Source organism: Camarhynchus parvulus, chromosome 2 (genome assembly GCF_901933205.1).
Source record: "Camarhynchus parvulus chromosome 2, STF_HiC, whole genome shotgun sequence".
In the NCBI taxonomy this organism is placed as follows: Eukaryota; Metazoa; Chordata; class Aves; order Passeriformes; family Thraupidae; genus Camarhynchus; species Camarhynchus parvulus.
In genome coordinates this window covers 35699191-35723666 of record NC_044572.1, presented here as the reverse complement: position 1 = coordinate 35723666, position 24476 = coordinate 35699191, and the positions used below count along the sequence as shown (strand labels likewise).

At 38.2% G+C, this 24476-nt stretch overlaps 1 protein-coding gene across 1 annotated transcript in view; it reads left to right on the top strand.

The window, feature by feature from the left end:
• RFTN1 (raftlin, lipid raft linker 1) overlaps positions 1-24476 on the top strand; it is a 96694-nt gene that overhangs the window by 22384 nt on the left and 49834 nt on the right. The window contains exon 3 of the mRNA XM_030971848.1: positions 17835-18021. Within this exon, the coding sequence (XP_030827708.1) occupies positions 17835-18021 (187 nt within the window). The remainder of the gene's footprint in view (positions 1-17834; positions 18022-24476) is intronic.

The following is a 24476-nucleotide window of genomic DNA, read 5'->3' as shown; positions in this document are numbered from 1 at the left end:
CAGATGAAATAAGGAAAGAATATCAAGGGAGAAGAGTAGCTGAACAGAAACTAAAAGAATTTGAGGGGTCATGAGTGACTGTAGAAGTGGAGGAGGACAGATAGCATTTGACATGTTGAGCAGGAAGAGAAGACACGGCCTTGCATGAGTTTTCAGTGTTTTGGGAGCATTCCAGTGCCAGAGGGATGCCTTTTTGTTGTGTTGTATCAATGAAGCCCAGCAGGGACTGCGGCTGTCACTCTGACAAGATTTGCTATCAAGTTCTGCTTAAATAAAACCCATCCCATCATGCATGGGCAGGCACATGGTCTTTTACTGAAGAAGACAACTTACATTTCTGGATTCAAATCCCTTTGGGTCTTTCGTGACAACTTTTTTTATTTTTTTCCTTCTTTTGAATCTCAGTGACAGGAAAAACGTCCTCTGAGTGTGTTAGACTTATTTCATTATTGAACAGGGGAAAGCATACTTTAAACCTTAAAATGCTGTCATTTCTAGAAAAAATCAACAGTCAATTTAAATTTTGTTTAGAGAATAACCTGAGAACATTTATGTAGTTTTAATCTATCATGGAAACTGCACAATTTCTCACTTTCTTTGCCCTGTTCTGTAAATACGTAGAATTGTTGCTTTAGCAACAAGCATAATTGTGACTGCAGTTTTAATTAAGGTTGTGAATATTGTACTCAGCAAAATAATGTAGTTTGCAAACCTTAATTATTGTCTCAGTCTTAACTGTTCTTCAGGTTAATGTTCTCACAGCATTTGCATGGGTTTTGTGTGCAAAAGCCTCACCTGCATTTTCTTTACCTTGACTTGGTATATAGAGAGGCATTGATCCTATGCCTGTGAAGGTGCTTTATCTGCTTCAGGCCTTTTTTACAGTTTTGTTTTTCAGTGCCTGTGTGTATGTGCACAGGTGACAGGTAGCCTAGTAAGTCTGTAGAAGATGTAAATGTACTGCCAAGCAAACATCTCACATTGGGCCTGGTATAAAACACTTTTTTGCCACAGGTGTCAGTTTAGTGCTGTATTCTGAGTGCCTGCTGGTTCATGGCTAGTTTGCAACAGTGCAGGAACTCTTCAGTGTAGTCACTTGGTGAAATACCATTTGATCATTACTGTTTTGCAGCCATAACATATTACAAAGCTGATAAAGATTGATCCAGGCCTCCAGATTGTGGCCTTCTCTTTAAGCGATGAGGCAGCCTGAAAATATGTTCATTGCTTCTGTAGAGGACAAGAACTTATTAGCATTTGCCAAACACTGTGCTAGTCTTGCTTCCAGTTCCCCAGCTAGCTCCTTTGGCACTTATTCAGCTATCTTGGCAAAACCCTGGCGCGTGTTGCATATTTTTGTCCCATGTTTTAAACAGTCTCAGTAACTTGGTTTTATCTTACTGCAGTCATACAAGTGTGTAATTTCCTGGACTGAGAAGTGACACAATTACTGCATGAAATTGCAGCCTGCTTTCTGTGATACAACTTGCACACCCAGCAGACTCTTGGTTTGTGTACAATAATTGTTTTGCAAATGACTTGATACTTGTGACACACTATACTCTGTGATAATCTTACGAAAAGCAGGGGAGTTTCCAAGATACGGCACGTAAGAAGTTTCGGCTGAGTCCGATGCTTGCTCAGCAGCTGCTGTAGTGAACTGGTGTGGCTCTTCCTGGTACGTGGTAACCCATGGACTGTGATAAGGTCTTGCACAGGAACTGCAAGCTTAACACTTCCCAGCTAACTGGTTTTTGCAAAACCTGCTCATTTCATATAAATGAAGCTTCTTTAGTTGAATTGTGCAGAACTCGCAACTTCTGTCTCCCCCCAAATAATCATCCTCTCAACTTGAGACTTGCAGTGATTAGCTACAGATTCTTCTTGAAAGAAACAGTCCTTTCAAGGGGAAAAGAATCTCATTAAGCCTTTGCTGTGAGCTGCAGCTCTTGATCAGCCCACGAAAGACAAGCTTGACAGTCATCAGGTGAGTTAAGAACTGCAAAAATATTATCTGTCTCTGTTAAACAGTCATCAGTTGAAAGAGTTCATCTCAGTCTGAGAATACAGAGGCTTTTGCGTACGATGTGGCACATAAAAAATTAAAGACATCAAGGATGTGAGAAGTCCTAAAGGTGCCACGCGTTTCCAAATGAATTGATAAAAGGCCTTAAATCTGAAAGAGAATGAGGTATGAGGTTTACAAATAAACAGGTGGAATTTTTGAGAAAGTTAGAGATAAGCCAGGACATGGTTACTAGTGAAGTATAAATAAACAGCAGTCTACTGCTGTAGTTCCTCATTTGCTAAGCCCTTTGTGGTGTTCTTCTATTTGAACAATTGTTTCCTGAATTTCTTAATAACAACTGGTAAAAGAATTGACAAATAGTCCAAAATTGCATGGGTTAATTCACAAGCAGTTATTGTACAGATTACTAGTAAGCAAAAAAAAATTAGCATCTACTTCTATCTCAAATCACAAAACAAAAGAACAAAAAGAGAATGACAGAATAAATGGTCTTTTGTTAAGTTATTGTTTCATAAAGTTTGGAACTGTGTCAGAATTGCTGTTTTTTTGTTTTGTTTTGTTTTTGTTGTTTATTTACTTAGGAATGCTCAGCTCAGATGCAGCATCTGTCTTTCTTTGCAGTCCATCTACCCTATTTTTCCAGCTGGGTTGAATGCCTTGATGAAGCCTTTCAAGTAATCAAATAGATAAAATTGGACATATTTTGTGGGATTATTTTCATTGTTCTTCACCACATGTTCAATGAATACAACACTTTTTAATTGTAACACTTCATTGTCAAGCTGCACTCTTGCACTACTTGTTGTCGTTGTTTGTTTAGTTTGGGTTTTTTTTATTATAGTAAATTTTTGTGAAAAATTGGTCTTCTCATCAACAGATACTTTCAGAGTACCCTTCCAGAAACATTGGTGGACGCTCAGACTACTTTATCAGTGATATTTCATTATTAGCCAATAGCAGGTCTGGCCTTTTTTGACATAAGAGAAGTTAGAAATTCTGTTTTGCAGAATCCACTTAGGACTGAGGAGAAGTGAAAGCGACTTTGACGTGGGCTGTCATATGATTAGAAGTTAGAGCCACGTGCAGCTGCCTGTGACCTCTCTTTGGGTTGCTTTATCAGGAGCAGCAAGAAGACAATATTAGGCAGTTTACAGAGAGGCACTGTGCTTTACACTTTTCCCCAGGTTTGCTTCTGAGGTATTGTCTGTGCAAGGAGGAGCTGACAGGAATAACAGCCTGCAGTTCTGTTGTATGGAAACTGTGAATATGCATTGTCACACTGCACTGTGCCACCTGTAAAGGTTATTTTATATTCCTTGTAAATAGAACCGGGAAAGGGACCTGCTCATTTGCCTCTGTATTCTATTATTTAATCAGTAAGAATGTGCATTTAAGAAACTAATTTTTGATGTTACTAACCCAAAAGAGATCCTATCCAGGGGGTAAGGGAAGTCTTAGATCTTAAGACTGTGTAATGCTTTTTAATTACCACCTTCATGCCGTGAAAGTATTCTGTCCCTGTTGGACAGGACATCTGTTACATCTTTATTGCATATACTTACTACTTTGGTATTAGATTATATTTACTTCATTAATTTGTTCCTTAGCAGCTTTGAAGATCAGGTTTCTCTGCATATTTCCTTTTAATTTCTAATAAATGTTGTAGTTGCAGCACTTTTTCTGACAGAACGACTTTGAGAAATAAAGGTAAAACAATGCCTTCTCATAAACTTTTGGAGAAATATTCTGCTACTATTTGCAAACAAAATTGCAACAACAACCATTTTATTGCAAACTTAAAAAAATAAACTAAAAAAAATATAATTTGCTATGATTGTTCCATTGTAATGATGCTTGAATTTGTGGCCATTTTCCCATGACCCTTATTAAGCAATGGATTTCCATGCTATCAGGATCACTGTGTGGGAATTCTTCACTTGAAAACAGAAACTGGCCACATTTTTCTGAAACGAGGGAGTAGGAGTTCAAATTCTGCAGAGTGACAGGAAAATTTGCTCTAAGCGAAAAAAGCAGGATTTTTTTGCCAAGAAAAGCTTTTTTCTTTAGTAAATCCATCACCCATGCTCTAGCAGACTTGCCTAAAAAAACAAAACAGTACTTTTGGGAAGTGCTTTGTTAACTTCTAACAGCCTTTTCCACTACTCTTTGGCTTTCTATCAAGCATTCTTGCCAAGTTGAATGATGTGGTGTGTTTGGCAGTGACATACTGCTTTTAGGTGCCAGTGGTGAACTATTGCTTGCTAGTAGTTTTCAATATTCTGTGAAAGCCTCATCACTGTTAAATACACTGTTAGAGGTGTTACAGAAGACAATATCCCATAATACCTTTTGCAGGATTTTCTTTCGAGGTCTTTATTTTTGAAGGAATTTTTTTTCAGAGGGTTTGTAGGTGGTAGTGTGATGGATTTTCTGTTTTGTTTCTGAACCGGTTTCCTAGGGAAACGAGAGTTAAAAAAGGCTCACAGTCTGTCTGTCTCATTCCTCCAAATAATTATAACCACACAATTTCAAAGCAATTTGTGAGAAATTTAGGCTGTTCCTAGAGCTGTGGAAGCTGGCAGTTGGGCAGAAGACTGAGACCTCTATTAATCAGGGAAAGGCAAGGAGGACCAAGATGTGCACTGGCAGCTCACTGGCCAGTGAGCTTGTGCATTGCTCCAGTGTAGCCACATAATCAGTGTTTCTCATCAGTTTGAGGAATCCAAGAGGTGAGAAGGAAAAAAAAAACCAAAAAACCAAAGGAACATTTGAGGCTGTGGCAGCAAAGTTGAAGAACAAAAACTTCATTAGTGGGAATCACTCTCCATTAGCTAATGGAGAAAATCTTGAGTGTTTGAATAGGAATTTGTATAATAGCACAGGTAGCAAAAAGTTGACAAGAAATATTTTATCTTGTATTGATCCTAATCAGATCTTTGACTGCCCTTGTGTACCAATAGAGTCAGCAAATCCAAAAACGTGTGGAAGGAAAGTAGGTCCTCTTTGGAACCTCTTACCTCATTTGACACTTACCTAATTCATTGCAAAATGACTGATCCATTTGGTGATTCTACCTTTGTATCTTCTGGAATTTGTTATCTGGTCACTCTAAAAATCATCAGTGGGGTGATACAGGACTCTTCCACATGCCAAATTAATCAGGAACCATTGGGAATTTGCTTGATAGGGATTACTGCTACCCTGTATTTTTGTATTTCCCCTGCAAACCTTTGCCTGTTAAGTCTGTCGTGGGTTTCCTGTGATGATTTTGAACATCAAGGATTTGGACCTGCAAATTTTGTTGGAAATACCAGAACAGCTTCAGTTCTAGCTGGATGGCTCCCTGTGGTGCTGTGGCGTAGCTGAGATGTCCAAGTACAGCTCACCAGTGGCGCTGAGGGCAAGTCTCGTGAGGGTGACATGAGGTCTGCTGGGACAGCAAAATATTGATCTTGCTTTTGTAGACACAGACTCTTCACATGAAATTCAGATACCCTGACAGAGGTATTCTTACAACTAGCAGTGGTGTGAGTGTATTCTCATTATCAATACTTAAAAAAAAAATTAAAGTGTGGGGCAGGAGAGCTGAGAGGAATAGTAAATACTGTAGAATATTTTTGATTTGGTTTTTCATTGCAGTTCCCCAAGCAGGCCTAGCAATTGGAAAGTAAGCCAGATCTAATTTGCTTGTATTCCTTTTTAAAATTTGGTGTTTTCCTGGAAATTTTCATGGAGTTAAATAGCTCAGTTTTGACTCATTTATAATCTAACAAGCTGTTGTCTTCTGAGTCTTGTGTAGTTGTCCACAGAAGTATTCATCTTAAAATTACTGAGGGGTAATGTGTTTTTAAAAAAATCCAAATGCATTATAAGCCCTTTCCTCTGAATTTAATTTACCTGCCCTTGAATATCTCCTGTTTATACTGAATTAATACTTACTTAATCATGTAGCATTCTCTTACCCAACTTTCTTTTCAAAAATGACTAAACCTGGGGCCAAAATCTAATTGAGAGTATATCTTCAAGTAACACAAGTAACACTGCTTGCTTGGTTATACGACCTGTGTTACATTTCTGGCTGCTTTAATATTTATTTAGTTTTGCCAGTAAAGCTGAAAACAATTTAACAGACATCTGTGAAAAATCACAGCATTTTCTAAATAGGGGATTTTGATTTAATAGATACCAAAAGAATAGTGAGAAGTTGCACTATATGTTATCTTCCAAATGAAAAACATGTATCATTTGGAAGTATCTTCTCTTTATCTAAAATATATAATATTTCAAGCTAGGAAAAATATAGAAAGATGAAAGTCACTATGATACTTAATCTAATTTAAAATATTAAGTGCTTTGTATCTTTGACTGCCTTTTGAAGAAAAGGAATATCATTGATACAGTCAAGAAATGAGAACATCTGAAACAAGGTAATATATGGACTTTAGAGACAAGACTAGGAAAAATCCCTTTCTAGATTTAAAAAGAAAGCAAGCAAACTTGGCACACAGTATCATCCTAAATAAGATTTTATAAGAAAGTCTAAAACATCTCTTGGAACAGAAGGGGAGAATACATGTGAAGCATTGGCGATGTAAAATGACAAGAAACAGAAACCAGCAGGTAATATTTGAATAAAGCCTTCAAGCATTTCTAAAGCTGTCTGTCCTTTTCCGTATATACAATGCAAAGTGTTATGTATAAAATATATACAGGCATGACCTGCCAAGAGGATTTTAGTTTCCCTGGAGACTATCAGTTCTCAGTTGCAGGGGTTGGCTTGGGGAATAAGAGCTATCTTGATAGATCCTAACCTTCCTTCCTGAGGTTATTTGATACGTCGGTAAATTTAAATCTTCGTGTTGAAGACTGAATTTATAAAATTCAAATTTTTAAAATGTTCTCTCTAGATTCCAGCTTTTTCTCCTGGCATATATTTATTGTATGAAGCAGTTACCTTGTTTTTTGGGGGGAAAAAGGAAAACTTTGAAGGTAATACTTTGGTGGAATACTTAGTTTTACCTTCTTTGTCTGGCTGTGCCAAGTCATTGATTTTAATCATAGTTACCAGTGTATCATGAAAAATGTGCATGAGATCATAGCAAGTGTATTCAGCCACAGTTACTACTTAGTTGACTTACTTCTCCTCCCTTTTCCTCAAATGTTTGAAATCCTCTTGTCATTTTTCAGTTTGGAAACTAGGCTTCAGTCAGATTTGTAGTTTATAACTACCTTGTGAGTATGAAAAGAAATCCCATGTAATGAATGCAAGCTACTTCTCTACAATCTCTGCTTGGTTAAAATTGAAAACAGTAATCTCAAGGTGGTTCTCAGTTGGTTTGGATGGAAATACGTAGATAGTTATATGTACCTTTCTGCTTTTGACCTCCTTAAAGAATCAGCACATGCAGCATTTTATTGACAATAGGATGTAGTGATTTTGAAAGCTAGGAAATGCTAAAAATTCCATTTCAGAGGAGATTTTTCTCATCCAGCAAAGTATACCATAAAATGAATAAATTCTGCATAATTTGAAACTTAATAAAGTAGACAATTTTGTACTCATCTGAGGATATTATCTATGCTTTTTACAGTTTTTTTTCTTACTTCAATGCTATTTTCTTACTCATTACTTTTGGTAAAATTTGCAAAGGAACCACTGTTACTTTATTGTATTCTGTAGTTCTAAAATCCGAGATGAAAATTTGCCAGAAATATGGAAAGAACATTGAAGTGAAGCATAAAACAGAGAGAGGAGAAGGAAAGGAAAAGGAGGGTTATGACAGGGGGAAAAGACAAAATACATTTTAAAGAGTATGGGAGGGAATGAAGGTTAGCTAGACTGCAGAGTTAGCTGTGAAACTTGCCAGTATTCATTATTTTTGCTGCTAAGAAAAATCACAGGCACATTTGTTAGAGAGGGGTTGAAGCAAAAAAGATGCATCAGCCCTCCAGCTTTTACGATGCCACCAACTTGTAAGATATCAGAATATCTCTTCAGTGAGTTGTACTATTTTTTGCTCATTGAGTAGCTCCCCTTTCCCTCCTTTTAAAGTATTTGATGACTGGCTGCTTGCTGTGAGAGACATGACTTGCTGCACTGCTGGTGGAAGTGATGGGAAGTCCTGTTTCACTACTGCTTTAGCTGTTAAAGAGAACAGCATTCAGTGTTAGACTTTGGCAGCTGAGGCATTGCCATCAACAGATTCATTTGTGTCTGAACCAGATTTAGGAGAAAGAACCAGTACTTTGGGGGGCTGTGGAGGGGATGGAAATACATGTGAATCAGCATGCTGGTCCTTCCTGTAGTTCAGAATAAAACCTTTCCCTCCTCTGTAGTTCAATGTAATACTCATCTTTAGGAACTTACACGGATAACAAGTTTGTATGGATAAAATGTAACTTTGAACACTTCCTGTGTTTTGTTGGACATAATTGGCATTTCCTTGGTTTTGTGATATGTAAATTACCTGTCTTTGTTGTCTCTGTGTTTTCGTCTGGATCAATTTAGGAAGTAGAACCAAGGAGGAGGGAATGGCAAATAGAAAAGATAGCATTTTGAAGAGCTATTCAAGTGCAGGTGTGATAGGATTTCCTAGGTTTATTTTCTTTTTGCACAGTCATTAACCCTTTTAACCTCTAGTAGGTGGTCTTCTGTTTGCTCATTTTGTATAATTCTGCCCACAGGCTAATGGGTATAAGCTGTGAGTTGTTTAAGAAGTGCTTGTCAATTTATTTAGGTTGCTAAACTTCTGTTTAGTCATTGTTTTTCTAACTTAGTGGAGGTGATAGCCTGGGTATTTCCTTTTTTTTCTGAAACACCAGAAATTAAGCCATCCCATGCATAACCACATCATTGTGGCAAACATACCCTGTTCTTAGGATACTTATACTTGAAAGACACAGAAACTTTGACTGGGCAACAAGAAAGGTAACTCACAGATGCAATGAGATTCAACAACACAATTGATCAGATAAGTTCCTGTAGTCTCATTGCATCTGTGAGTTATCTTAGTACTTTGTCAGTTTGGCTAATGCATGTATCTGCTGTTTGCTAAAGGAAAGAAGAGTGTTGGTGTATATCTGTGTGTACCTGCATACATGTATATGTACATTTCTATGTATTTACATGCTTTCTAAAGGTTTATATGCAGTTTCACAGTCTGTCTGGGATTTTCTCCCCTCTACCACTTTAAGATACAGTGCTTTGCTTTTGAATATCTTTAACTTCCATTATTACATCTTCACTAAAAGTAAATACTAGGAACTTATTGAACGGACACCTTCATTTATGAAGCACTGCATATTCATCCTTACTTTCTTTTATGGTGACATTTATTGTATTTGTCTTCAAGATTGAAAGAAAAACCACCGAGAATGTAATTTAGCATTACTGAAAAATCCATGAGTTATATTAACGTCCAGTATCTTGCCTCTGTTAGCAGTCTGAGGAGTAGTGCACCAATACTATCTATTTTCTCTTTGAAATTAAGGAACCTCTGTATGCACTTCATGGAAACTCAAGCTCTGTTCAAAAGGAAGAGAGACAGTAGTGTACAGCTTGTATAGTTGTTTCTTCAAAAGCTTGAGCTATTAGCTCATTGAATTCTAGAATACTAGTGTGTTTCAGGTAATTCAAACCATGTTATAGTGTCACAAGTACCATATATTTTCTGCTAGGTTAGTTATACTGCTTTAACATCTGTTTGGTAGGTTTTAGTTCAGAAACAATTACTGGGAACTCATCACAAGACTTGCTAGAAATGTGTTTACTGTTTTATGTTCTTTAAGTTACATTACTGGTAGGTTTGTCTTTATTTTCATTAGAACTACCTTGATAGCTTTGTGTTGGTAGCAAGAAATTTGTGGGTTGAATGAGGAAAGAATAATTATAGTTAAGTGAGAGTAGCATGGTTGCATTGTTCTGGCCCACAGACAATTTGTGCTGCATGAAAGAGAGTTCCTTAGTGTTTGTAACAAAGAATGAAAAATTTGCAATAAATGGCTTAATATTTTTTTGTGTTTGTGAGATTGACACTGAATGGAAATAACCTTCTCTCAGGATGAGTCTGTAAGTGTTTTGAGAATATTCAAGTACCAGTTTGCTGTCTTCCCTCCAGAGTTAACAAATTGGCCTTAGCAAGCCTGAATAGTTGGAAAGGATCATGATCTGGATTGCTTCAGCTGTTCCAAACTAACTGCTGAATAAGTCAGTGAAAACTGCCTTAAAAACTTACTTATTTATAATACAGAGAGGGGATATTTTCCAGTCTGTTCTGCATTATAAGAAAAAAGCCAATACTTCACAATAGGTTGTTACCCTGCACCTTCCTTCCCTTAGGTTGTGATGATCCCCAGCTCTCTGAGAGGGGCTGTGGTACCATTCAGCCCTCAGGGCCTGCACAGAGAAACCCAAGGACTTTGGCAAACCAAAAGATGGCCTGACAGGATGATCCTTCATTTAGCAGTCAGTGTTCAGCTTACCCAAACCAGCTGCTCCTAGAGACACTGGTTTGTTTGTGTATCCTAGTTGTTGTGACTGTGCACCTTCTGTCAATGCAGTTCTACCTTCCATCAGGAAATCGCAATTCCAGTATTACAGGTAATTCCAAAATTTCAAGTGGAGTGGAAATTCATAGAAACACTGAAAACAATGTGCTTATTTAACCACTTTGATATTGTAAAACATGAATACATTACTTTTATTTCTGAACATTATCCAAATGAAAACCTTTGCTGAAGTTGATGTGTTCTTACAAAATGTTTTAAGGTAGGTGAAACTGCATCTTCTCAGGGTAAACTTTTTAGTTAAATTTCTTTGGCTGGTCCTAATACAGTGTTTCGCTCTTCTACAAGTTAGTCTGCTGTAGATTTGATTTCTTTAAATTAGATTAAAGTTGCTGGAAAGAAATTGATATTGAATTAAGGAACAGCAGTGCTCATACTAAATAGAGGAAGCGTGCTTGCCTTGCAATTCTACAAATGACCAGGGCTGTTATAAACAGTCATAAATGTGCTCACGAAGCGCCCTGTGTGAAAACATGGAAGATTTTCTGGACCTGAGTGCTCTCCTACGTGCTCTTTGTAGTGCAGGAAAGAGATTTGGGTGCTTTGGAAGGACAGGAGCACAAAAATTGTGCTGAGTAGGGAGGTGCATGGAGGTAGTGAGTAGGAGTGACAAAGTATGGAGTGTGCCTGAATGTTTGCTTCTTTATAGCTCATAGGCTCAGTCCTGCTCAGGGGCAACCATGTGGCTTTGAGTCCTCAGTGGGGAGGGAGAGCTGCACTGTCATATCTCCTGTGGCCCTTCTGTTAGGAACTTCCCTCTTCTGAGGAGGGCTCCTTGAACCCTGGGCTCCCCTAGGGAGGAGACAGGAAGACATCATTCTTTCTGTGAGTGACCTGAAGCATCTGTAGTTTGGTGGAAGGACCTGCAAGATTTGTGATGCTGGAGAGAGGAGGTACAGGAGGAGCATGAATGGGTCCATAGTTCACTGGCTATGGATGCCTTGAGCAGGAATTGCTCACAGGAATGGCCATGGATTGGGAAACAGTCTCATCCTGCACTTTGTAAAAGAAAACAGTTGGACCTGTATTTCTTGAAGGGTCTGAGCCTGATAATACATGTTAGGCCTGGTCATATGACATGGAGTGCAAGTTTGTGGATGACAACAGGGTGAGTGGTGCAGGTGACACACCTGAGAGATATAGTGCCATTCAGAGGGACCCTGGACAAGCTAAAGGAGTTGACCCATGTGAACCTCATGAGGTTAAAGGAGCGAGGTCCCACACTTGGGTCAGTGCCACCCCGAGTACCAGCACGAGCTGGGGGTGAAGGGATTGAAAGCAGCCTGCTGAGAAAGGCCTAGGGATATGCTGGTGGGTGAAAAACTGGACATGACCAAGCAGTGTGTGTTCAAAGCATCCAAAGCAGAGTGGCCAGCAGGTCAAAGGAAGGGATTCTGCCCCTCTCCTGTGCTCTGGTGAGACCCAAGCTGCAGTGCTGCGTCCAGCTCTGGGGCCCCGGCAAGGGAAAGGCATGGACCTGGTGAAGCAGGTCCAGATGAGGTTCACAAAGCTGATCACAGGGCTGGAGTACCTCTCCTATGAGGAAAGACTGAGACAATTGAGCTTGTTCAGCCTGGAGAAGAGAAGGCCCCTGAGTGACTTTATTGTGGTCTTTCAGTACTTAAAGGAGGCTTGCAAGAAAGATGGAGACAAACTTTTTGATAGGGTGTGTTGCAGTAGGAGGAGGAGTGATGGTTTTAAGCTAAAAAGATAGATTTAGATTGTACTTAAGGAAGACATTTTTTTACAGTGAGGATGGTGAAACACTGGAACAGATTTCCCAGAGAGATGGTGGATGCCTCAACCCTGGAAACATTCAGGGTCAGGTTGGATGGGGCTCTGAGCAACCTGATCTAGTAGAACAGGTCCATGGGCCTTGCTGTGGGAATTGGAGCAGATGATCTTTAAAGAGCCTTCAACCCAAACCCATTCAGTGATTTTATGAAATAGGAGTAATGTGGATGCAGCTACCAGGTAACTGAGTTGCTACATCACTGAATAGTGGGATCTCTTGAGTTTGCCAGTCTGCCTTTGTTTCAGACCCCATGATGTGTCACACCTTGAGCAAAGTGTTTTCTTCTGTACCTAGTATGGACAGAGAATGTGTACAATCTATGTACACCCAGATTTGATCTTTGATTGTTTTAATGCAAAGGCAGAGGGACTGGAACTAGATGATCTTTCAAGTCCCTTCCAACCCAAACTATTTTGTGATTCTATGAGAAAGGCTTATTTAATGTTCCATAATAAACTGAGGAACATTTAAAATGCAGATGAACATGAAAACTTTAAAAGGTAACAAGGAGTAGTTAAAAGGAGTCTCCATTATTTTTGTGGAACATTTTCACCTGTAATGTAAACTGTCATTAAGGGCTCCATCCGCCTTTAGCAGCTGTGACTGAAATAAGAGCATAAAGGCTTAATCAGAAAAACATGTTGAAAAATGAAGACCAAAAAATGCCCAACACCTAATTGTTGGGATTAGCAAACTAAGCTAATGTTACAGCGTAGTAGATAGACAGGATAATAGAAATTTAAAGTAGAACTGTATGCTTGCTCTTTTAAATAAAGTATTAAGGATAGGTGCCAAGAAACCAAGACCCAAATTTGACCTCAGATTTGACCATTTCAGTAAAGAGAAATTAAATAAATGCCATTTTAGCATTTAACATTTCAGCTTTTCTGGGGAATAGCTATCATTCACATAATAGGAAACTAAAAAATAATAAAATTCATTTTATCTTTGTCTTAAACGTAAGTGTCAGGAAGAGGAAGTTGCCGTTTATCAAATAGAATAGAGTTAAAATCACATAATTCTGTTGAGTATGTATATTATATACAAATGTCTTGTACTTGATGATGGGTGTCATTAAGCATGGACTAATAGGTAAATCCAGGGATTATTTTATAAGGCATACTATACCTTTCTTACTTCACAGTGCTGGTTTACAGCATCTCAAAAGTACCCAAATCTATTGTTTTAATACACAAAAATCAAACTACTTTTTATAGATGGTTGCTGTAACTCTCTTAATATTTGATCAGGAGGCATCTACCTCATTAGTGTGGACTATAGCACAGTTGTCAGAGGTCACATGAGATGCTTCAGTCTGGAGCCAGTCAATGTCTGTTTGTTCCCTGTGGTAGAAGCCCTGGATGATCCAGTGGGAGGGAAAGAGGAGCTCCTTAACGCAGGAAGAAGTCCTCTTCAGTATCTGCCTTCCCTGTCTTGTTTCTCAGCCTGCTCTTAGTCCCTCAGGATTCTGGTAGTAGACTGTGCCTCCTTTCTCTTTTTCCCATAAATTGCTTTCTGGAGCTACAGAAATGACAACTTTCAAATACACATGAAAGCCTGTAGATTTTTATGGAAATTCACTCCTCTTACTGATTTCTTTGTGGTAAGATGAGGGTAAGTGAGAATATCTGGTCAAGTTTTTCCATTAGCAGCAAAGAATGCACAAGTCCCTAGACCCAGGAAAGTCACCTTACAGATATCAGTTGTATAACACAAACTTTCTTTCTTTTTGAAGAGTCTGTAAAGTTGTAATTTTCTGTATGTATCAGGCAACAAACTAATTTGTCTGGTAATCCAGTCCAAAAGCAGCAAGCGCCACTATTTCCACCTTCAACTTTAACCTAAGTGAAGAATGTGGGTTCTTTCATTTACAAGTTTCTTACACACTCATCTAGATGATAAACAAAGGGATCTTCTGAGGCCACATTGAGAAATACAGCAATAAATGTGCAAGTATGGACCAGAACCTAAAACTTAGAGCCAACTGCAGTTCAAGAGCAAAAAAGAGACTGAGAAAAGAAGTCAGCATTATGTTTTGGTAAAATAAAGGCTTATAAGCACTAGTGTTATACAAGTTTTTATTTGGTTTTTCATTTGTTCTTTTACCTTACACAGGTCCCTGTTGTACACAATTTTAGTCTTCCTTTTGCTTCCAAAATGATATAGTTAGAATTCTCTTTAATAACATTTTAATATATTTTACTGGAAATTGGGTAAGGTTTTCTGAAAATGTTAGCATTTTTCTAAGGTAAAGTAAGGAAAGACTAGATTGACAACTGATTTGATAAATTAGATGTTTCCAAGTAGGGCAAACTTACAGGTATGCGCTGTAGAGGAATTAGCTGAATAAATAATTGAAATTTTATAATTTAAGATTGAAGACTGCTGAAGAATGAATACAACTCTGTAGCAAAATGTGATATCCTTTTTTAACCTACATTGAAAGAGTTTTGTGAGATTGTTAGCTCAATGCCCAGAAAGATACTGGAAAAAATGTGTTATGAAATACCTAGAGGATGATGTGTAGCAGGGATTTCTGTGGAGGAATCTGCACAACTCAAACCAGTTGGAGAGTAACAAGAATGCACAGCACAGGTCTGTAGGTCCAGAAAACTCATAGACCTTGTGGACATCAGTTGTGTAACAGGAACTTGTCTTTCTGCTGTGAAGGATCTCTAGTCTGAGGAGAAATTAGCAATAGTTCAGTGTCAAACCAAAAAGATGTATTGGCTGTAAGGCTTAAAATTGTTCTGGTCAGAGTCTGTTAGAATTCATAGTTTCCATTAACTATTGCAGCAATGACTGCTGAATATGTTTATTGCAGTTTGCCAGTCTGAGAAGTGCTGTTCATTCTGTGAAAGTCAGAATCCATAACAGGCCTTGAGAACTGAAAGGAAAAATCCTAAAATTCACAAAGAACAGGAAAACTGGCCACTGTTAGTTATGGGGAGAAGAATTTCCTTTGGTTTTTTCCCCTGGGATTATGTAAACTGACATAAGATGTAGTAAGTGTTAGAGTTTTCCATTTTACAGAGCAGTGGTGAGGCTTGTGCTGGATCACTGTGGTCAAAATTAGGTACTATACTTGAAGAAAAATATAGACCAGTTGAAGAGAATCAGGAGAGAACATCAAAAGTTACTTAGAAATACAAAAAACAGGAGAACAGGAGCATTGAAAGGACTGAGTTTATACAGTATAAAGAAAGTAAGATTAAAGCATGAATGGTGTTAGGAGTTATGAAATGCTGTTGCAGAAAAGAAATACCCAAGTGGGAAAGTAGCAATCATGAATTTAAGAGAGGGAAATTTAGGCCACGTGCTAGGAAAGGGTTTTGAGTAGGAAGAATAGAGAAGTGCTGAAAAATGACTTAGGGGGATTGTGGAATTTCCATTACTAAAGGTTTTTAAAAATAGATGAGAAAAACGGAGAAACAACTAAACTAGAACTGATCCTGCCTCTAGGTAGTTGGATGAACTAGCTGGATGATCCCACCCATCTCTATTTTCTATTACATTTCTTTTTTAATCAAGTTACATCCCAAGGCTCCAATTACACGCATTTCCACACTTTTTCCTCATGTTTAGCTTTTAGGAGGAAGCAGCCAGTCTCCCATGTTAATGACGAGACTTTTTACTAATCTTACTCAAGCTATCCTCAGAAGAATCCTGATTCTACATATGTACTCCAGGCGAGCATCAGTTTTCATAGGGGATGGTTAAAAATTGGAGCACTCTGACCAGAATTAACATTGCTGAGTAGTGTTTAGTCATTCCATTGTATCCAAGTAAACCTCTCATTTAGAAATTAATTATTTGCAGTGTAGTCAAAAATACTTGGAGTCTCTGAGTACAAGAGGAAAAATGGAATTCTCTAAAATCTGTTTCCCTATTTTTATCCCCAGCAGGCTCCAGTAAGTAACTGTTTGGTTTATTATTTATTATGCATTATTCATTGTGCCATCTCTTTTTATGATTCTGAAGTGATTTGTATGCTGTTGCAGAAGGTAGAGCCCTATTGTCTGTCAATGTGCATGTTGCTTGGATCTCATTTTATTTGTTAAAATAATAAAAAATTCTACATCTTAAAGTCCTGGTCAAAAAGTTCCATTATTCCCTTCTGGAACGTGGTCTTACATGAGGAAAAAACATACCAAGCACATCTATTCTATTATTATTTAAATTATTCCTTGGTATTATTTGGCTTGAATATTTATTAGTTTTTTTGATAACCCCTTAAATTATTCATAAAGGGTAGCCATACGGTTTGATGGAAAAAGCAGTACAATGAAACCTTATTTTGCATTGCCCGCTTATTTCATACAAACTATTCTCCAGTGCTTTTTTTTTAGCAAAGGCTTGCAAGGTGCTGGGAGCATTTGCTGTGTTTCTTTCAGCATCTCCTCCCTCCTGGTTTCAGTGGGAGGGAAGAACACCCAGGACCTCACCGCCCTGTATGCCCTGGCGTGGTTTAGATGACATAATAAATATCCTCCAAGCGAAATGGAAATGAAGAGGCAAAGGTCAGGAAAGAGAGATGTCGTTTCCCATAAAATATGAAAAGTGTATGAGGAATTACTGATGTAGAGAAGAAGAGAATAAAAGATTGTTTTAGGTGATTTATGGGATTTTCATTTGAATCCCACAAGACTCCAAAGAAATAAGGGCAATTGCTATACTGACTGAAATATCCATGTGTATGTCAAGTGTCTGACAGGAGTCAGCAACAAATACTTGACAAGATGGCATAAAACCTTGCAGTAAGCAGATTGGGGAAGGATTATTTTCATATACTATGTCTCATCCTCACCTCTCATATGTATGGGTTTGCTTAAATCCTGAGGTATAAGATTTAGTGTTTATTCTAAAAGGTTTCTCATTGCTACAGGTATGCATCATTCAACGTTCCTATTATCAATATACCTGCAAAATTCTCTTCAGACATTTTGGCAGATACTTGGTCTCATCAGCATCTTGCATCAGTGATCTCTTAGTCTGATTTTGTGTAGATTGATGCTTCTTTTTATAGCTTTTGAATTTGACATGTTCTGCCTTCATTGACTCTTCTCTCTTGTTTTGTGTTTTTGACTCATGGCTCACTCTTCTTTACTTGCATTACTATGACAACTACTAAAACCTAGAATATCTTTTGACCAACTGCCTTGTTTTTATTAAATTCTTCGACTTATCTCTGCCAGACTGTGTGGTGGATTTGGCATTTTAATGTATCTGATTTCTTGTTTAATTGCGTGAGTCTCTTGTGTAATACAAGTACTTCGCCAAGACAACCTGCTTAAAATACGAAATACAGAATGGGTCTCAGGAAAGGTCAGTTTTGGTGTTAATATTGTAGATCAGTGTGAGGCTTACTTGGCTCTGAGGAGCCTGGATTTTAAAATACATGATAGTCCAGTGTCGGATTATTGACCAATTTCTTTTTGTTTCCAGCTGAGCTGCCAGGATCATCTGCAATCAAGCTCTCCTCCTTGTATGATCTTCCAGCTCAGCTGGAAGAATTGTACCAGCAGGGCTTTGTCTTGGCTGCTGTCCACCCTTTTGTGCAACCAACTGATGAAAAAGAGAAAACTCCCCAGGAACAAATCTTCAGGGCTGTGCTTATCAAGAAAACAGAAAGGTAAAGCACTTCCAGTGAACTGGGATAAAAATAGACAATGTGATTTCCTGCTGAGTTTTGACCTACATCAGGAAATTATAGCAGAGTTTACTGTGCAAGACTTGATTTTTTTTTTGTGGGCTTGAATAGGCTTAACATGTTCTTCATGTTTACAATTTGTCTGCAGTTTGGCAGGCGACTTGGAGAATAACAAGTTGAAATATGCTCTGTATTTTGGGATGTGTTGTCATGAGAGGCAAACAAACAAGCCCTATGCATGACAGTTTGTGAGGATGGTCTTGTTGGTACCCTTTAAAAATTTATTAGATTAAATTATGGCAGGAGAATTGTTTGCTTAGAAAAGGCATATTTTGTGTTTAGACGGTTACAGTTAATGCAATTAATTTGAGAACTGCAGTACTAAGGCATACTTCTTAAATTTATGCGTAGACTTTAGGCCCTTCTTTCCTCTAAGCAGTACAAGTTTTTGTCAGTGCAAACTCCATAAATAAAAAGATTGCTTTCCTGCTTTGTGCACTTATTAAAATGTTTTAAGAATATTTTACATAAAGTTTGAATATGAATAAAGAAACAGGAATCCTGTTCTTTTATTTTTTAATATGATTTCGAAAAAAAATCTATAGGATGTGCTGTTAAATAGCCCAGAAGAAAATTAAAATGTGGATATTTGTAAACATGATTTTTGGTTAATGATTTAAAAACTAATTTAATATTGTCTGACCACCCCCAATTCTGCAGCTACCTGTATTGTTGCAGCCATTCTCTCCAGTTTCCTACATCAGCTGCATTCCCCAGTCCAGCCCCTCTTACCATGACCAATTCTGAAGGCTGGCAGATAATTAAACCTCCATCTGGCAATCCTAGTCCCTGTCTTTGTGCTGATGCTTGAAGGAAAGGATGTAGCTGGCTTATACTTCTATTTAAAAAGCAAACCATTCACCATTCAATTTGCTTCAGCCTGGTAGCCAGTTGATAGAGGCTATGGACGGAGTTGAAGTTCAGCCTCTGACCTAAGGAAAAAGTTCTGCATTTTCTTAGCAAGTGTTTGTAAGTGTTAGGTGTCACAGGAAATTGGAGCTTCTAAAATAACTCTTAATTTGCCTTGACTTGATTTTAGTTTTATTAATACAGAACTTCATGCTGGCTTGCCTGTTATTATTGTTTAAATGGCTTCCAGTTTTGTGGTTAAAGCATAGAATATTTGGCTGAACAGTGGACTTGTTGAGTGATGGTGGGCTGAGATTGCATGGTTTTGGGGCCTTGTCTTCCCTGCCTACACATGCTGCAAGCAATGAAAGTGTTTACATGCATGAGTTTGTAATGTTAAGTAAGTGCTTAAGGACTTCTGTTGGTTAGGGATCTTGAGGGTTCAACATCTTCTAGGTCTGAGCTCTGAAGGCCTGTCAGGGAAGAGCAGATTCCTTCTCAGTGATGTGGTCCTCAAGCCAGAGTGCTCAGTGTCACTGCTCTTACACAGTGTCCAGTAGTTCACTTCTGTGCAGAGTGATTGTGGAAGAGTACAAAATCTTAATTGCCTGCTCACTCACTTGGGTGCCAGTGTCACAGGCTTTAGACAGCTGTAAATGACTGTACAAAACTGAAGACAGTAGAGAGTCTTGCACCAATTACATTTCCTTTTACAGTCACAGTCCATTTCTCTGCATTTTCTTATCTGTCATTTTTGACTGTCTGGGGAAGCGGAAGAGACGTGGTGAAGCAGGAAAAAAAACAAGTACCAGAAAGGGAAATTACATCAGTTTGATGTTTCATGTGGCTTAAATGTTCCTGAGTTTGGCTGAGAGTATGGAAGCAGCTTCTCCCATAGTGTGTGGGTGCAACAAATATTTGCATTACCAAGTGTGATGAAGAGAGTGGGTGTTGCACAGATTTCAGATAACTATGACCTGCATAGAGACTACCTGTATCTGAACTGCAAGTTCATGTCATTCCACAAACAGCTGGGGACTAAAAATATGTAACAGTATGAAGAAAAAAGACCTACTGTAATTGTTTTAATTAACCTTTCTCATTACACTGCTGATAATGATGAAATTATATTTTTCCCCCTGAGGACTGTCAGATGTCTTGTCATCTCAAGGCAGTCTCTGTATATCACAGTTAAATCATGGGTAGAAATTAGGTCTGCTTAGGCTAAGATCAGATGAGTGTTTATTTCTATCATAAGATTTTAGTAGTAAAAGTAGTCCAGCCACAGTTGTAGGATCACTGGTAGCATCATTTATGCTGTGGAGTACAAATCCATCCCTTTGGTGATGTGGTGTTCATGGAGAGCCAAGAGTTGTAAAAACCTCTGTACCTTGGTGTGGAGCCCATCCTTGGGGGGCCTGGGCACTTCCTGCGGAGCACCTGAGGCTGCAGCTCTTTTCTCACTGCAGGTGTTTCACCACAGGTGGCTCCAACACTCTGCACTTCATCTGTCCATTGTCTGGCAGATACAGAGTGTGTTTTCCGCCTTCCTTTTTTTGTTCTCTGAATGGAACAGAAATGAAATTGTTGCATTAGCGCCTACAGCAATGCCAATTCCATCTATACAGAGACAGAACTGAATGCTTGAATTAGTCTTTAGTCAGTGTTGCACCTTTCTGTGTCAGTTTTATGGTTTACAGTTAATACTGTTGATTTGTGCTTTGAGGACTTAGTTTTATAGCTCTGCCTCCCCAAAGGTAGGAAGAGGCTATGCCAGCTGCAGCAGATGATGGGTATCAGGAACACCATGCTGCTTGCTGTCAGTGAGATTTGCAGTGCCTGAATTTATTCAACAATAAAATGGAAAACGTAGTGCTGAGGCATGTTGTGCATTAGAATTCAAGGAAATTACCTGTTAGTGTTATTTTTATCCTATTTTGCCATTGTCGTGTAGTTTCAAAATATTCCTAGTGAATTTGCAATGGCATTGTACATTAAGGTGACTTTTAAAGTCACTTTGATAGCTTTCTGTTTAATCTGGTATCTCTGGCTTTGTTATCTTGGCTATGTAATCATTTGTGGTAAATATGGAAATAGGAGTCATTCCTGCTGTAGGACATTTGAAGAAACACATGTCTATCATATGGAAGCTGTACATGTTGAAAACCAAGGATTATCCACCGAAAGTGTTAGGGAAAATATGGAATTAAGGGACAGATTTTTAAAAAATCAACAATGCAATTGTTTGCAGTGCAAAAGTCATCACATTCAATTAAAGTAAGTGAAATAAATGTAGGGATAGAGGCGCTGGGCATGAAGGTAGTCTACCAAGTTGCTAAAAAACTCTGCCATTGCTCTCATTAAATTTAATACAATAAATTTAAATATTTCTGTAGCATCTAATGGCATGGTGTTCACTAAGCAGTTGATTGGAAAGTGGTTTGAAAGTCATATAGAATATAGTCAGATAAAAGAACAATAAATTCAATGCTCATGAATACTTTATTTCCCCCTCTAAATTTCAGTGGACTTAACTAAAAGGCAGTTGTCTGTTCTATTGTCTGTGCTGAGTACTGAGATATGTGGGTTTCTTAAGGAAGAAATCTTGAAGAATCTTGTATCAGTTGTGTGAAGAAAACTCTTTGAGCCCAGGTTTTTGCAGATTTTTTTTTTCTGAATTTAGGGAAGGCCCCAAGAGTGGAGCGTTGGTGTGGTCTGCTGTTCACACTCCTGCTTGAGAAGAGTAGGTTCACACTGATTTACACTTAGAATCTCAGGAAAGGGAATAAAAACTGGTACCTGAAAAATGTGAACGTGTGACAGTGGGTCTCTGCTGATGGAAGGAATGGGGGAAGGTCCATGTGTCTGGGAGGTTCTGCCCAACCAAGATGAGGAGAGTAACACATTCTTGCATTCCTCCAGGAGCAGAAATCAGTAGTTCTTTGTGTCTGCAATAACCTTTTTCTCCTTGACCTTTTATTTCCACAGTCACTGGCTTTTTTCTTTAACAATCTCTGTGCAGGTGTCTTGGGTACATTCTTATTTTGGACAGCTTGTGGCTGTTGCAGGTTATCTGTTTCCTGCAGAGAAATTGCTAAGTCACCCCCTGAACAAAATTACAACAAAACCATAGCACAAAGCAACTTTAACTTGTTCGCAGCAACCTGTAGTGTGGTACCCCTGTCTGGTATCTTAAAGTTTCAAAATTCAGTGTCAGTTAAAATGTTTTGATGTCCCTTTCTAAGTGCTCAGCACTGGAAAGCAACCTCCATTTGCTATTAACAGGAAAGGTACAGGATCTGGGGCTCATAAACTGTCTCCTTATAATAGTTTTGACATGTTTACAGATGCTTTATTTCACCATGACAGAGAAGCAGGGGATATAAATGGTATTCCAAAGAATTTCTCTCCATTGTTCCAGCTGTGTCTTAGGATGTACCATCTACAGGTTTTGCCTTTAGTCAGTAAAGCAACCAACAGGGAAACATTGCTCTGCAGAAGTAGACTAAGTAGTTTAATTTAATCATAATTCTTTTAGAGTTTCTAAATGTTCTAAATTTATGTTCTGACCTCAAGCAGCTTTGCAGCTGTTTTCCCTTTCTGCAAAATAATGAGGTGTCAAGTGTTGCAGAGATTCATTTGATGAGATGATTCTAATTCTATTTCTGTAATTCCTGTATCTGTAAGTCCTGACAAATTCAAACTATCATCAGCTGGATAACAACAACTCTGTTTATCTGCAAAGGAATATGACAGACTGAGTTCAAAAGTTTAGTAGTAAACAAAGATTTTTACAGTTTCCTGATTTTGCTGGTATTTCTCTTCGGTGTTTTCACTTTGGTAAAAGTAGGTACTTTGCATAGATAAAATATATTTTTATTTTGAATATAAATGCATCTCTGTGTGTATGTGTGTCTATTTGGTTTTCATGTAGGATTTAAAATTGAAGATGAGAAATGTCTGAATTTACCTTCATGAGCATTAGGGATCAAACAGGTTTGTGTGCAAATGTAGTCTGTGTTGTTGCTCTCAGCAGGCTGATTTCAACTTAATGAAAAGATAATATTTATTCCATGCCCAAGAGTCAACAGATATCTTCCTTTAGCTCAAAGGACAATGGTTTGAGTTTTGAAGGCTTGTTATCTGTTACAAGTTCAAAGAAATACATATTTCCTCACAGTAACTTCTAACAATGACCCAAAATAAATGTCCTTTCATCTGTATTCTGAAAATTATAAACACTGCACATTAAAGATGCCTGTGTATCAATGCATGCTCAAACATTTCTCAAGAAACTTTATATACTGTCATTAAAAAAAGTTTATGAATTTTACTAACAAATAATACAAATTCTAGCAATAAGATTTCCTATAGTAAAGAAAACGTTTAGGTAATAACATTAAAACAGTGTCACATGGGTTAGACTTGGCTCTTAGCATGCAATATACCTGCTTTTATTTTTATAAAAAATGGTGTGGGTTTTGGCTGCGCATCATAAAACCTATGGATTTTTAGTTGTTGGGTTCTTGGTTTTCAGATACTCTAATTTTGTTGGAAATTTAACTTGAAATTGTAGAGATACCAGCTGCTCATGTTAATCACTTTGGTGTGGTTTTATTATTTTTGTAATGTAGACCAGTTTGTTATGAATGTACAGTTCTATTTGAATGGTAGAGCTATTCCTGTGTAGTGGAAAATCTCAAAACTCTGCTCTCATTCTTAGCATCATCTTAATGAAATAGTAATTTTAGAGCATCTGTGCAGTTTACAAGTGTGTTTTGGCTTGCTGAGCTCATGGGCATAGAGAACTTCAGGAAGATTAGGACCAAATGTTGGCTTCTTCAGTTCCTTCTTGTATCTGAAAAGGATTGGAAATCCAGTCTGTAAGGGACACCAAGTTGTCAGCTTTAATAGTTACTGTGTAAGTTACTGGTTCTCCACATCTGGTTATGGTTTTTCTACCATGAAATGGTGCTTAACAGCAAACAGCTGTGCAGGAAATGACAACCTAGTGGAACAACCATTGTAACATATTTTTGGCCAGTGAACTTCCAATTATAAGTTAAAATTTTATTTTTTCAATGTATAATCTTCTTGTTTGGTGGCACTAGAAGCCCTGTTTAGGATTCAGGATGACACTTTTTGGAAGTCTGTGGTGCTGAGCCCTTTCCATGTTGGTAAAATTTGAGGGTACCCTCTATCCCCATGCCACCAGGCCTATGAATGCTGTCGCTCTGCTCAGCATCAGGTAGACTGAAATTCCACCTCAACTCTTTGCCATCCTATGATTAAGGTTGTCCATGGTGGGCACTGAGGGTACTTACAGTGGCAGAAGAGCCCTTCTTCAGGAAAATTGTTAATGATAAACAAACAACGCATCAGAAAGAAAACAAACGAAAGCCCAGGGTGTGTTGCAATGAGATTTTCTGGCAATCTCCAGGGCCAACCAGTGGTTGTTCTCTCCTGGGGTGGGAGGCAGGAGACTGCCCTTCCTCGCTGCAGGGAAAGTGCTGGTGTTGTTCACACAG